The sequence below is a fragment of the Diospyros lotus genome, chromosome 2 (assembly GCF_014633365.1).
Source record: "Diospyros lotus cultivar Yz01 chromosome 2, ASM1463336v1, whole genome shotgun sequence".
Lineage (NCBI taxonomy): Eukaryota > Viridiplantae > Streptophyta > Magnoliopsida > Ericales > Ebenaceae > Diospyros > Diospyros lotus.
In genome coordinates this window covers 19,362,421-19,377,360 of record NC_068339.1, presented here as the reverse complement: position 1 = coordinate 19,377,360, position 14,940 = coordinate 19,362,421, and the positions used below count along the sequence as shown (strand labels likewise).

The window sequence follows — 14,940 nt, the reverse complement described above, 5'->3', positions numbered from 1 at the left end:
TAATACAATGAGTTATCGGGGATCCACGTGAAATAATTGATAGTGTTGTGCGATAGTATTAGATCGATGTGCAGAAGATGTGTTTTTAAGCTATTGATATAAGAGCCCACACTTCTTTTTAATTTTGTCTGCATTTGACAGACTTTATATTATTTAATTAATACAGGTAACATAACAATCCATCCACTTAATATAAGAGACGCCTCTTTTTCATGGGAAGTGATTGCTTTTATGCTATTTATTTATGAAACTGGAAGTTGGTTTTGTTTGTTTACTTGTCCTGTGCTCTTTTGGCCATTCCTTTTGATCATTTGTGCAACATTGGTGAATTGATTCTGTATTTGTTTTCTTAATTATTATTGTACTGTATCAAGCAAGCTCTATGTGTCAAAATTTTATCTATTTATAAAATAAAATGTTAATTAATTTTTATTTTTTATTTTTTAAGAGATTACTAATATTATTATTAAATAAATCTCCTTATTTAAAAGAAAAATTCTTTTTTGTTCTCTTTTTAACCTTTGGTCACAAGACGAATCCTATTTTGCTTCTCAAAAATAGTATATATATATATATATATAGAGTAGGAGGATTTAAATAATTAATTAATTTATTCTTATGAATGTAAATTTGACTTGTACTATTTCTTCGAGGGTTTTTATTTTATTTTATTTTAGTTCCGCCCATAGCCCCATGCCACGTGTAACATTATTTGAATAGAAATATATAAAAAATAAGAAGAGCATATAAGTGGAGAATTCTAACCGAACACTTCAATTCCATTCATTGGCTGAAGAGAAGAAGATGTGATTGGGGACCCACACCCACACCAACACCCAGACCCAGGGGCCCTCCTCTCCTCCATCTGGTGGCAGTGGTCAAAGCACGTGTGTTGCTTTGGCTTGGAAATTGAGATTGAGATTTCAATGGGGGGCTGATTATTCAATTGGATAAAGAAGTATATCTCTGTACTTTTGGATGCCGACAAGGCAACACCAAATTAAGCCGACGAAATCTTACAACTGCGCTTACGATTTGCTGGAAACAAATTTCCAAGGGTGTGCGTGTCATCAATTGGTGCATCATTTTTCCAACCAAACCAAACCAAACGCCGTGTAAGCAGTAGCAAGCATGAATGGGCCTGGAAAGTGGCCGCTACAGCTTTGCCCTTGTGTATTCACCCTAATTGCTTTGTTGCCACCCCCCCCCAAAAATAAAATAAAATAACTCTCATGGATAAAGTTAATAATGATAAGATTTAAGTGTTGACTAAATCAAGAATTATTTCAGATAAAATTTTAATAACGTTTTTAAGCCATCCCTTATTATTTGAGACAAAGTCATCAATTTCCTGACTTTACATGGAACCAATTATGAATAAAAAAAATTAAAATTTATTTTAGAATAAAGTTTGTTAAAATGAATAAGATAAAGTTGTATCAATATAAGTTAAAATATTTTTTAAATTAAAATATAAAATAATTAATATAAGATTAAAAAATATTTTAATATTTAAAATTTTTAAATATACTAGAAACTCGTGTATTAATTTTTTTTATCTATAAAATTTAACATATATTTATCTTAAAAAATGAAAAATGAACATATCAGAAAAATGATAAATAAAAAATTATATGATTCTTTGTTTTTAGAGTCGTTAGATAAATTTAATAAATATATTTAAAATAATAAATATTTAAAATATTTTTTATTTTTATTTTTTATTTTTTTTATCTATACGTTTTAATTAACAAGCACATGTCAAAAAGGTCCAAGAAAGAGGTGAGGGATGCAATATGAGGGGAAAAGTTGGGGAAAGCTTTGTTTCACACAACCCTCCATTGAAATATCAATATATATATATATATATATATTATTATATATATAAAAGAGACACAGCGAATCCTCTTGTTCCACCCACGTTCCTTCCCCTAAATCAAAAAAAAAAAAGAAAAAGAAAAGAAAGAAATTGCATCCCCCGTGATCATGAACTTAAAATAGAGACTCTCCCACATCTCAATAACACATGCCCCCCAACCCAAGCGCCCTCCAGCTTAGCTGAGCTGAGCGAAGCCATGGTTCCAGTCTCTTCTTCCCAAAGCGAGCTGCCTCTCAACGAGAACGACTCCCAAGACATGGTCATATTCCAAGTCCTAAACGAAGCCAATTCTTTCAAGCCCTCCTTTTCACTCTCGATGCCGACCGCCACGTCTCCTCTCCGCGGTGCCCTGGAGCCCGGCCGCCCCGCCCCCAAGAAGCACTACAGGGGCGTCCGGCGCCGCCCCTGGGGTAAGTTCGCGGCGGAGATTCGCGACTCGGCGCGGCACGGCGCCAGGGTGTGGCTAGGCACGTTCGAGACGGCGGAGGAGGCGGCGCTGGCCTACGACCGGGCGGCTTTCAGGATGCGCGGGGCCAAGGCTCTGCTTAACTTTCCGGCGGAGGTGGCGGCGTCGGAGGTGCGTAGGGTGAGCGGGAGGAGATTGGACAGGCGTGGATCCAGCTCGAGTCGAAGTTCGAATGAGGCTTCGACTGGGATTTCTCAGTCGGAATCCGAGATCACGGTGGAAGATTTACAGGAAAATTCAGCTTCAGATTGCGTAGGCACAATCTCAAGACTGGTTTAAATCAATTCTACTGTAGAAGAAGACCGAAGGTGCGGTGCGGTAATATTAGGATTTTCATTTCCAAATTTTCAATTAACCTTTTTCTTTTCTACTTTGTAAAATCATATATATTACTACCCAACTCATTAAGAAAAAGAAAAAAATACTGCCAACTCATTGCACAGCAATGTTTTCGCATTTATATATATATATATATATAATGGGCTTTTTTTTTTTACCATTAATTATTAATCTATAAGAAAATGTTATGCTGCTGTGCTCTCAAGGTTGCACGGAACCGGCTTGGAGCCGTTTCCCCAAAATTTCCATCCTTTTATTTAAAGAATAAATTGTGCTGGGCCTTCTTCCATTTTGGCCCATTTGCAATGAAATTTAATGTGCTTTAAAAAAATTGCCTCTTTAGACGTCTTTTTTGTTATTAATTAATATTGTTTTGTTAAAAAGTGTTAAAGAGTAAATTGCAAATAGTCCAAACTATTAATTCGATTACAGATGACTCTTAAACTAAGGGGCAATTTATTGGTTAGTTAAATAGTTCCGTATTCAAAATAATGTGACAATTCATATTAATTGTTGATAAATTAAAATAAAAAGTTTTATCATTTGGGTCATAATGTTGAGAAAGCAATGGATATATACACAAAATATTAAATTAAATGTGATAATAGAGTTTCAGCTCTTGAGATGAGATGGATCCACTCCTAATTATTTGATTGTAAAACTTGAAGACTTGTGATCAGATCTTCTTCAAAACTACAAGTCTATAAATTCGTCTTTAATGCACTCTTTATTTCTTTCTTTCTTTCTTTCTTATGTTTATTTATTTATTAAAGATTACCAGATAGTTTCCGACTGTTAAAAAAACATTAAAAGTTGATAAGTCTTTTTAAACCTGAGATCCAGAGTGCTTCAAACTTGCAAGAAAACAACTCACTCACATATATATATATATATATATATTCAATTTATAAAGTCTTTACAATGCAATTAATTTAGCCAAAGAGAAACAATGAGATGCTGCCAAGGCAAGGTTGTGCAGTGCAGCAGAAGACGCAGTCTAGCTAATAATAGTTAATGAATAATTAATGTAGCGAAGGGTTTCACTGTTACAGATAGGCATCAGTTAGAATGTGTATTTATTTTTGGACAAATTCAAAACTCAAAACCGTAGCTCCTTTAACAAATACGTCATAGATTTTGGTAGATTCGGGTCAATCAAAATTAAATGATGACTTTGGTCATCTAGAAGATAGGAACAATGCATTCTATAAGGTATTGGTTGACCAGAAGATACCTTTAGATCAACCAAATCTAAGGTGTAAATAAGAGGGAACCCAACTAATTAACTTTAGTTCTTTAAAAAATGGATAAACTCAAGGTAAGTGTAAAAATGATGAGAATATATTGCGTCACTTCGATATATCGATCACAAAGTGAACTTTGGTCTACTCAACTTCATAATTAATTAATTAATTAATTTTGAGTGAACATTTTGCATGATTTTAACTTTGATTCATCAAATTGATATTGAAAAATTAATGGTTACAGACTAATAATAGAATTTCGATCCACCCAACTTTGTAAAGCAAAACATTTTGCCTGTCTTTGATCGACCATGCTTTAATTCAGCATTAGTCAATCGAACTTTCTTTAGACACCTGCTTTAAATTATAAAAAGCATCTTTAAAAATAATTGAAGTATTAAGTTTATCCTTTATTTATTTATTTATTATATCTTGACAAAGGGTGCTTTCAAACAGCATTAATACTGTAATAACGAAGGCGTAAGCTACCGTACTACCTCCAAGAAACTGTTATTTAATGTGGTGAGCATATGTTTCTAAAGAAATATTAAAATATGAAGTTTGAAAGAAATCTCATTTATCTATTGATATTGATATATTTAGGCACCTAATATGAAGATTGTGTGGTTCTGCTAGCTATATATATAACATTATTATTGATTATTGTCATCAAAAATTGATTATTTAAATAATCTAAAACTGAACGTTATTCTTCTTCTTCTTCTTCTTCTAAGGAAGACGTGCAGAATATGGGGTAATAAAAGTATATATGTGAGAAGCTTCCTGATTTTGAGCCCAATGCCCATTATCTTGGTCGACTTCCGAGAAGCAACATACTGACATAAAGAAATAAGAGTCAGGGAAGAGCATATTCAAACTTAGATCAAGTAGTCAATCTCCCAAACAAAATCAAATTTGTCTTCCCCATGCTTTTTATGGGTCCATTACGCCAATCATCCTGCAGCTGATCTCTAATGAGACCATTTTGAAAAATTCCAACCAACCCCGATCAGATTTAAGGAACCACTAGATTTTATTTTATTTTTTTTTCAAATTGTTTCCATCTCTAGTTTAAGTGGTCATCACCTATGTTACACGAAAACAGAAACGTGAAAACAAACATTTTTTTTTTTAAAAATAGATATAAATAGGGTCCGAAACAGGAATAAGAAACATTTTCGAAACGTTTCAAAAATGGGGAAATAGCACATATGAGGTGTTTCCGTGTAACATAGGTCATCACACTTGATTTATAAAAATTATAACCAATATTGATTAGATTCAAACCTCAAAACAATTTAGTCTCAACTATTAATAAATAGATAATGCTATTTGTACAGATATGGTTTTTATAAGAGGGTTTATAGGGATTTAAATGACTATTATGCCCATTCATCTCTTCTCACAAAGACTATTTTACCCCTTTTTCTCATCTCTCATCTCTCATCTCTCTCTCTTTCCCCCTTCAGCACTGCCTCTCACAGTCTTACTCTCGCCATTCGTTGCTGCCTCATTCTAGCCATCCGTCGCTACATCGCCCTCGCCTCTAGCCACCCACGTTGCATCATTGCCTGATCGACTGCCACCATCTGTTACATCTTCGTAATACCACCATATTTTCATAACGTTGCCACATAATTTAAACAAGTTTGTAATATCAAAAAATTGGTTTAATAGTAAAATAAATAGTTGAATCAATGGCAGGGAGCACCATGGAGCTTAGATGTCTAAAGAAAATGGTATGACATCGACGAGCGTCTTGATGCGAGATTTTTGACTCCAAAAGAAATCAAATTAGAAACGATTTTCGGTACAGCTAAGTTATAGCCTGAAAGATCGAATGATGGTAAGGGGCTTCCAAGAAATTTACAGAATCCTGAGAAGGCTCAAATTTTGTGAATAGAGCAACCCTTAAGTGGTTTCGGGATGAAACAAAAGGGTTTGCGATCAAAACACGTATTAGGGCCTAAATGTAATTTTTAACTCAAGTTTAAAAATGGGTGAAAATGATATTTTTTTTTTCAAATTTGTTCGGCCAATTGAGAAGCATGGGACTTAGGGGTTCATGTGGTAAAATATCAAAGTATAAGGACTTGAGGAAGAAGGCCAAAATGCAAAAGGAAGAAGCCAAGGGTCAAAGTGTAATTTTTCAAACTATAACACAACATGGTTGACCTGGCCGTTGTATGTGGAGACAAAATCCGACGATGGGACGGATGGATCTCACTAGGGAATGACCTCCATTGTCCTATGAAGTGTGTGGGCGAAGCTACGGTTGGTGATTGGCCAAATGATGGCCGGATTTCACCTATAAATAGGCGAGGGTTTTAGCCTAAAATGAAGCATTAAATCTCTCGAGTTTGGGAGTTTTTTGGGGAGATTGGTTAGAGGGTTTTTGTTCTTTGATGTGTGGGTATCATTTCTGGAGAATTTGGAGTGTTTTCATGAAAGTTTAAGTGGGTTTCGAAAATGGCCAGAAAATCGAGTAGGATCGCCGAAGTCGGATTGTTTTTGGCCAATTTGGAGCTGTTTCGGTGGTTGTTTCGAGCACCCAAGGGTGCCAAGGTGATCAAATTGTGGAAGGCTTTGAGGTGGTGCAAAAAAGATCGGTGATTGAAGCATCTCTGATAGCCGAAAAATGGAAGAAGACGACCGACGTGTACGTTACACGCGAGGGTCTTCAAGTGCAAACCACAAGCAGGCGCATGAGGGCACGTGGGATGAGGTATTTTTTTGAAATTAATTTTGATGTTTTTAAAAAAATATTTTATGATTTATGGTGGTGGAAAATTTAAAAAAATGTTTGAAGAGGTATTTATTTTGTAATTATTGAGGAAAAAATATGAAGAAAATGAAGGACAATTATTGAAAAATTAGAAAAATAGATAATGATATTCATTTGAATAAATATGATGGCTAGAAATTGTTAAGACTTAAGATTGAGTAATAGTACACATAGCACAAGAATCGAGGTTGGTCACGAATTTCAAGAAATCTCGAATTAAGTTCAAGGCAAGGCTCCTAAACTCCAAATCCTATATTTTTTTTTTTACGTGAGACTCCTATTGCATGAAATGTGTTTTGTGTAAAAACTTATGTATACAAACTCCTACTGTTCTCTTATATGAAATCATGTTGTATATATAAAATGTGATTTTCTTGAAAATATATGTCGTTGACTTTTAACTGTTACATTTATAAAATTCGTTTGTACATACTATTGTACTTATATGTTGTTGCCCGAAGACAGAAGTCTGGATATCCCTCGAGAGGCATTATGCATGCGTCATCGAGAAAGCTCTCATGGGAAAAACCGTGAGTCTAAGAGACAACGAATTGAGTGTTTGCATTAGTTCTATGAGGTCGGGCCAATGTGACATGGTCAGGGACTTTCTGAGAGGCGCTAAAGTACGCCATCGAGAAAACTATCATTAGAGGAAGTTGACATGTTCACGAGACACTTCAAAGTAGTTCTCGTTGTTTTCTTATACATTTTATACCTATTCATGCATATATATAAATTATTTTTAGAGTTCTCATTAGAAGATTCATCTTTTACTTGGATTGTGTTCCTAAAATATTCAAACGTTTCAGATTCGACAAGCAGCTTTAAGGGAAAGGCGATTGTTGAAGAATAAGTTTATTTTGCTGAATGTAACATGTTTTAGCACGTCTTTAATTATGTACGAGAATTTTAGTTGATACAAACCTTAGTATGTTTTCGATCATGTTTGAGACGTTTAGTTAATGCTTACGAGAGATAATATCCATGTAATTCGTTTTGTAGACGTTTTGACTGGTTTCTTATCTGATAAATAAAACGTTATGGTTATGTACCATATTATGTTCGATCTAGTTTCCACATTTGTAATTATGTCGCATGCCTTAACTATTTGATCATTGGTTAATAGGTTGAGAAGGTGAAATTGAGATTTTTAGAAATTATATGTTATACATCAGTGCATGTGGTGTAAAAAAAAAAAAAATTCTTAAAATCCTAAGTTATAACACACCCAAAAAATTAGGGGTGTATCCCCCACAATTCAAAGGTATTCCTCATCTAGCGTGTATCCTGATAGTTGTTCACCATATCTGGCCACTCCATAAAGATTCGAAGGGTTCTTATTCTATAAATTTTAATTATTTTATTTTGGTAACAAGAATTTGGCATCGTCACTAGGAAGGGTACAAAAAAGGAAAACCAATGGTAAGAACAACCAGATCTACATAACAACCGATAAAGAAATACGAGAGCCCGAGCCACTTCTCCTAAGGAGCCTAGCAACATCCTCCTAGAGCATCACATAGTTGTAGCCTTATATGAAAGCATTCTCCCTGGAGAGGGAGATCCCTTAGCAAAAGGATGTTTATATTTTTGAAGACAATAAAAAATGGTCTATATTTCAACACGTGCACGTCAATCCACGAACATTTCTCCATTCTATCCATTCTCATAGCTCTCCCAAACCAAGAGAGAGTATTTCTCGTTACCTTTTTTTCCCAGTCACCCAAATGAGGAGAAAAGATTATTATATTTTGTTTTTCTTATATATTTTAATTTTATTCCACTCATTTTCATACCATTTCATTCTATTACTAAATTTATACCAAACGTAGCCTTAGTTTGGAAGTATGAAAGAGAGAAAGTGAGGCTTTGAGGTCAAGAGAGAAGGGTTGAAATATATATAGTTGGAGACAAAGAAAGATGGTAGTTTGACCTTAGTTAAAAGGATATTCTGGATGATTCTTTAGCAATTTTGGTGACATCATCATTTTCCATTACAATATGACTAATAACTATCCAACGGCATGGCGTAATATGATACAAAGCTTGTGATTCATAAAAATATTTAGTATAATTTATAAAACATGAAAGATATTTTATGTTCTATTATATATTTAAAAAGTTAGGTTGGATGATATAATTTGTTCTTTGACATTTTAAACAAAAGATTCTTCTAAGGTAGATTTGACTCATCCAAATGATTTTTTGAAATGAATGGAAATTACTATCCAATTCCATCCCATCCCATCCCATCGCAATAATATTTGATATGTGCAAGGATAAACGGTCATTTTCTTTCATTTTGAAATGTCTTTTCTTGCGAGACTTTACTGTTTAATCTTACGATGTTTTATAGGAGAGATAAATCTGATCTATAATGGTTATATAAGGAGTGGATTCGAACTTGAAAACCCAGACCATCCACATTCCTTGTTAATCACTGGGCAACCACAAGAATGTTCTATTTATATTATAAAATTAGAATTTTTATAAAAAATAGTTTATAATTCCAAAAAATTATTTAATTATAGAATTTATCTTAGAAGAAAACCAAATCAAATCAAAGACATATCGAACCCACATAGCTTTTTCATGGTCCGGAACTGTGAGGAACACAAACAACAGAGAAGGGTCCCAGGTATCTTGATTAAAGAATCCATCTTTCAGGGATTGACAAGCCCTCAGCCTCAACTTCCCAACTGCTTATAAACCTCTACTCGTCATGCGTTAATTGTAGGCTCGGCTGTCAAACTACCCACATAGGAGGACTCCGACTTGTCTGTGGCCCTTACAAGGCCATTTTCAAGTGGGGCTACTGCCTCCTTCAACAGGTGCAAAAAGGCTTCATCACTATATATTTCCCCTATTTCTCTTCTTACCTACTGATGACGTATCATTTGTGTGCGTACTTGGCAACTGTGTTGAAGATCTGGTTGTAGTGGTGTTAGCAGAGGTGGCCAGATCTGGTTGTGGGAGGAGGAGACGAATGACGGCAGAAGAAGGGCGAGGGGAAGGTGGATCAAGGAAAAGGAGAAGATGGGTTTGCGAAAAAGAAGAAAATAAGAAGATGAGAATGAAAAATAAGATAGGAGCGTTGGAGACAGTGTAAATCTGTTAATTGCAAAGACAGAGAAAGAAGAAGACAGAATAAATTTTTTTTACCTGGAATGGATGCATCTTCTAATATGCTGCAGCGGACAATGAGTGGAAATCTGTGGGAGAAAATTTCCACATGAGATGGTTCATGAAGGGCCGAAATATTGTTTAGGACAAGTTTAAATTTTCTGAATACACAAGCACAAAGAAACACTTAATGGGCCTAAAGCCTGGCATTTTTGGGCCAGGCTACAACGATGGAAGCCTCACATCTGCTTCAGCAACAAAAACCTTAATGGACTTGTTTTCTAACAGTTAGCAGGTGGAAGGAAAATTTTCCAACATCCCAACTTCTTGAGTTCATGAAGAAACATCATACTGTTTTTGTGCTATCCGTTACAACAGTAAAAGTAGTGTGAGAATTATTATTCTTTTTAGTAAGATTGATTGATTATATCTATAAGATCACGAGACTTGAACTTGATATTTTCCACTAGATTATGTTAACAAGTTTATCAAGAATTTTAGTATAATCAAACCTATGATTAGAGAACCCTTATATATATAATTAAAGATTTATCCGATCTACAAAAATTAAAAATATTTTCTATAACAAAACGTGGCTAATTAAGTTTACAAACTACCAAGCCTAATTGGACAGTACTACAAGAATGTTTCCACACTAATTAATGACTGAAACCTATATACATATGCATATTCTAAAAGAGGCAATTGTAATTGTGATAATTGTTTGGATTTATAGCGATTTGATTTCATCTGGTGTTTTTCTTCCCAATTGCTTTCTCATCAGAAAGAGGAAAGCAAACTCTCCAAATAATCACTCCCAAGATCCTGAAACTCCAACACATCGTCAAAGCCATCCCCACAAGCTTCTTCCATGGCCGCCATCTTCTTCTTCGTCTTCTTCTGCTCAGGCTCACCCAATTCTTCGACATCTTTCCATTCTCTGGGCGCCCTTTTCTTCTCATCGTTGTTTCTCCCGAAAGACGCCGTCGTGGACGACGAACAATTCATTCCCATGGCCTTGGCAACCGTTTCGAGTGGAAAATTTAGATAAGCTTTGTGGCCTCTAATTCTCAACGCAGCTTTGTCGTAAGCCAAAGCAGCTTCCTCCGCCGTTTCAAAGGTCCCCAGCCAAACCCTAGCTCCTTTATTCGACGAATCCCTTATCTCCGCCGCGTACTTCCCCCACGGCCGCCGCCTCACCCCCCTGTAGTGCCTCGCCGCCGGCGAAGCAGTCGACTGCGAATCCGAATCGGCGGCCGGCCATGCAGACTGTTGGATGGTGTTCGGAGAATCCACTACTATTCCGGCGAGGAGCTCGTCCCATGTCTCGGCTCCCATTGAGATCCACCTTCCAAGGCTGGGAAGCCTTTGTAGAATCTCCATTGATCCGTCTCTACCATTTAGATTTGGGAGCTCTTCCCATGATCTGCTACCTTCAGAAGTCTCCGGCTCCTGCGTAGCCTTTTCCGGCTCCTTTCCGGCGATGAAACTCGCCCACACGCTCTCCAAAATTGCTTCTTGGTGCTGTTTCTCCACAGCCATGGCGACTGAAAAAACCTAAAACTTCCTAAACAAACATGAGCTAATTAAAGAATTGATCAGATCAATTGTTTCTTGTGATGCATATATATATATATATATATAGTACTTGTTTAAGGGACTCTGAATTCTTGATTTTGAGTAATCATGCGGCTTATCCGACTAATTAATTAAACTAATGGGAACACACGGGAAACTAACTTGTGGTGCAAACCATGGAAAGCTAAATTCGAGGATGATATTAGGATGATTAGATGGGAAGCAAGGTGGTAGACTTTGTATTTTAATGGCGCCTGGTTGAATTGTACGGCTGCAACAATCATGTTCAAGCTGTATTTCAAGGAGATCAAGCTGCTGCTTCTTCTTAATTTGTCAATCAATTAATTATATCCCAAATCCTCCCTGACACTCAAATATTGTTGTAGTTTTAAAGAAATTGAGGAGCAAAGAACTGGAAACTGTGGGATGGATATTGCTGTGGGTTTAATTTATATATATATATATATATCTTGCAGCAACTATATAAATCGACCTATAAATCTCTTTCTAAACATAGCTCAAGCTTTCATATCATCTAACAAAAAATATGTATATATAATTTTTATTTAATGTTAGATTATCAAAAACAAAAAAAAAAAATGTATTTGGCATCGACATGCATGCAGGAATGATATTTGAGTTAATATTATCTCGTTTGGGGGTAATATTGCATAATGTGTTCAAGTAATAGGGGCATTAGAGTAAATCTGTTGCTTCAATTTAAAGGGTAATTAATTAATTGTGAGGTTTGAGAAGCAAGCACTCAATCGAAAGTCAATATTTCTTGGGGCTTACTTCTCATTATTATAAATAACAAAGGCTATAATTAAGAAACCCTTTGTTTCCATCGGCTTACCTATATGTTCTTGGTTTTAAAATCTCCAAAAGCTGTTGCCATTTCCAGACATTCCCTTGATTAGCTTATTAATTCTAACTAACATATATATATATATATAATGCACATATTTATCAATTTGATCTTGTATTAATTAATTTGTATTATGCTCTTTCTATATATACTGGAATGTGTTAATTTGTATATATAAGGAAATAATGTTCTTCTATAAGTGTTGTAATAATCATAAAACTATTAGAATTAGTATCAATAAGGAGGCAGTTAATTCGGCGCATGGATGGATGTAACTAGAAATAAGTAAATTACGTACCTTAGGATTAATTAATTACCAAATTTAATCCTAAGGTATTTCTGAATATTAATGATGTTTTATTTTCAAATCATCAAATTGATTAAATTACCCTATTTATTATGTCTCCGAATATATATAATGGTTTAGGTGATGGCCCACCTCTCATGTCTTTCAGTAATCTAAACTCAATCTCTCTCTCTCTATATATATTATCGTCCTAAATCATACATAAACTCACACGCACTTACGTACGTACATAATGGAAGCAACAAACTAACTTGCTTTGGTAGTAGTAATCTGGACATATATACATTGTGTTGTGTCATTTAATTTAAATAATTATTAGTTGAAAGGGGGATTGTATTCTTGGGAGGGAAGCAAAATGAATGACTGGTGACCCAAATGACTCAATTCAGTGCACTGTTTACCGTTTACGCTTAATTAATCAATACATCAGCACTGTTTAACTCTCTCCGTATGGGTTGCATGCATGAGCATGGCAACGGCCACGATGATAGTTGGCCCAAATCGAATTAAATATTTTGAAATTAAATGAGATAAAAAGTTTTTATTCAACTTTCACTACAAAAAAAATTGATTTTTAACAACAATTTTTTTGGCATTTAGCGGCGATTTTTAATCGCCGCAAAGTGATTTAGCGACGGTTTTGCTCATACAACTGCCACGCAACATTTAGGACGATTTTTTGCAACTATTGGTATAACCGCCGCTAAGTGATATTTTTAACGGCGATTTCCAAACCGCTACAATTAACAGCGGTTTTTTAAATTTAGTGACGGTTTGAAAACCGTCGATAAAATTAATTAAATTTAATATTAAACTAATTATCAAAAAATAATTTAACGGCAATTTTGTTAATCTTTTTTCGACGATTTTGAAACGGCCGCTATTTCCCACACTCAAGCCAAGCACGCGCGAGTGCCGGGCCTCGCTCGCGCACGGCTATTGCAGCGAACCCTCTCCATGCACGCGCTAGCCCACACGTCCGCCGGCCCACTGCGCCTACTGGAATAAAATGCATTGCCCAAGTTCTGATCCCATAACCTCCTGTAAATACGTACATGCACGAAGTCACCTGATCTACAAAGTCACATTGTAATATGTTTGCGCATATTAATTATAAAGTAATCGAACCACTATTTTTTAAAATTCACTTTGGACCCAAAAACTCAAGTTTTTGAAATTACACTTGGTCCAAAATTAAATAAAATAAAAAAATAATTTTATTTTTAATTGAATTGAGTTAAATTAAATTAATTAATTGAACTCTCAAAACACCTAAAAAGAGTTAACATATTAAATTAATTAATTGAACATAAAATATTTTAAACTAATTAATTAAATTAAATAAATTAATTGATATATTTAAAATAAATAAATTACTTAATTTAATTGAATTAAATTAAATAAATTAATTTATATGAATAAATTAATTTTATTTTATTTTTAAATTATTAATTTTTTTAAATTAAATTTTTTATTTTTTTATTACTAAATTTTGTTGCTATTTTTTATAACCATCAAGAAATTTAATTTTTGATTTTTTATTATTAAATTTTATGACAATTTTGACAAAATCATCACTAAATTTAATTTTTTTAAATTTTTTTATTAATGAATTTATCTGTAATTTTGACAAAACCGTCTCTAAATTAAATTTTTTATTTTTTTATTATTGAATTTTTCAATGATTTTCAAAAAATTACCGCTAATTTTATAATTTTAATTAATTAATTTTGTAACGATTTTTCAAAATCATCGCAAAAAGTTAGATAAATCACCATAAAAAATATATTTTGTGCAGCGGTTGAAGAATTGTCGCAAAGTATCATGTTTTGCGGTGATTTTCAAAACTATTGCAAAAAAATCGTGACAAAAAACCTTTTTTTTTTTGTTGTGTTCAACCCAACCTTTTAGTTATATATATATATATATGTATATTTTATTTACTCAAAATACTTGGTCAAGAATTAGATTAAATGTCTTAATTTATTATATTCTTGTGGCAATGATAATGAAGCGAAAGCCAGAGGTAAAAGTAGCTTTTGGTTGGGCTATATATATATATATATGTGGTCCTTGTAAACATGAATATATATCATATCTAATTTACTAATTAAAACATAAAGTTGAGTAAAATACATTAATGCGCAGAGCGTCTATTTAACATTCAAACTGTCTTTGGCTAGCCTGGGGGGTGGGGGGCTTGATGTCAGCATTAATTGGCATGCTCTCACAGCCAACAAACTTAATAATGCCGAGAGATCAACTGCTTACCAAAATCCTCCGTGATTTAATATATTATATAAAAAATTGATTATATAATATTAAAAAAGATAGTTAAAATTAGTTCGAAA

At 34.1% G+C, this 14,940-nt stretch overlaps 2 protein-coding genes across 3 annotated transcripts; one reads left to right on the top strand and one right to left on the bottom strand.

Moving 5' to 3' along the window:
* The first annotated feature begins 1,963 nt into the window (after window positions 1–1,963).
* Window positions 1,964–7,701, top strand: LOC127793981 (pathogenesis-related genes transcriptional activator PTI5-like). Of its 2 annotated transcripts, none has more exons than XM_052324820.1 (2): window positions 1,964–2,653; window positions 7,523–7,701. In XM_052324820.1, the coding sequence occupies exon 1, from the start codon at window positions 2,076–2,078 to the stop codon at window positions 2,622–2,624; it is 549 nt and encodes a 182-aa protein (XP_052180780.1). In that variant the 5' UTR covers window positions 1,964–2,075; the 3' UTR covers window positions 2,625–2,653; window positions 7,523–7,701. The 2 variants fall into 2 exon arrangements, with proteins under 2 accessions (XP_052180780.1, XP_052180781.1); XM_052324821.1 differs by lacking the exon at window positions 7,523–7,701 and adding an exon at window positions 7,179–7,199.
* Window positions 7,702–10,379: 2,678 nt separating this feature from the next.
* LOC127795584 (ethylene-responsive transcription factor ERF091) lies at window positions 10,380–11,771 on the bottom strand. The gene has a single exon (XM_052327359.1). It carries the CDS (start codon window positions 11,376–11,378, stop codon window positions 10,617–10,619), a length of 762 nt encoding a protein of 253 aa, XP_052183319.1. The 5' UTR covers window positions 11,379–11,771; the 3' UTR covers window positions 10,380–10,616.
* Window positions 11,772–14,940: the final 3,169 nt, after the last annotated feature.

Excerpts from the sequence above, each read along its gene's own strand:
- LOC127793981 (XM_052324820.1), top strand. The coding sequence starts at position 2,076 with ATGGTTCCAGTCTCTTCTTCCCAAAGCGAGCTGCCTCTCAACGAGAAC.
- LOC127795584 (XM_052327359.1), bottom strand. The coding sequence starts at position 11,378 with ATGGCTGTGGAGAAACAGCACCAAGAAGCAATTTTGGAGAGCGTGTGG.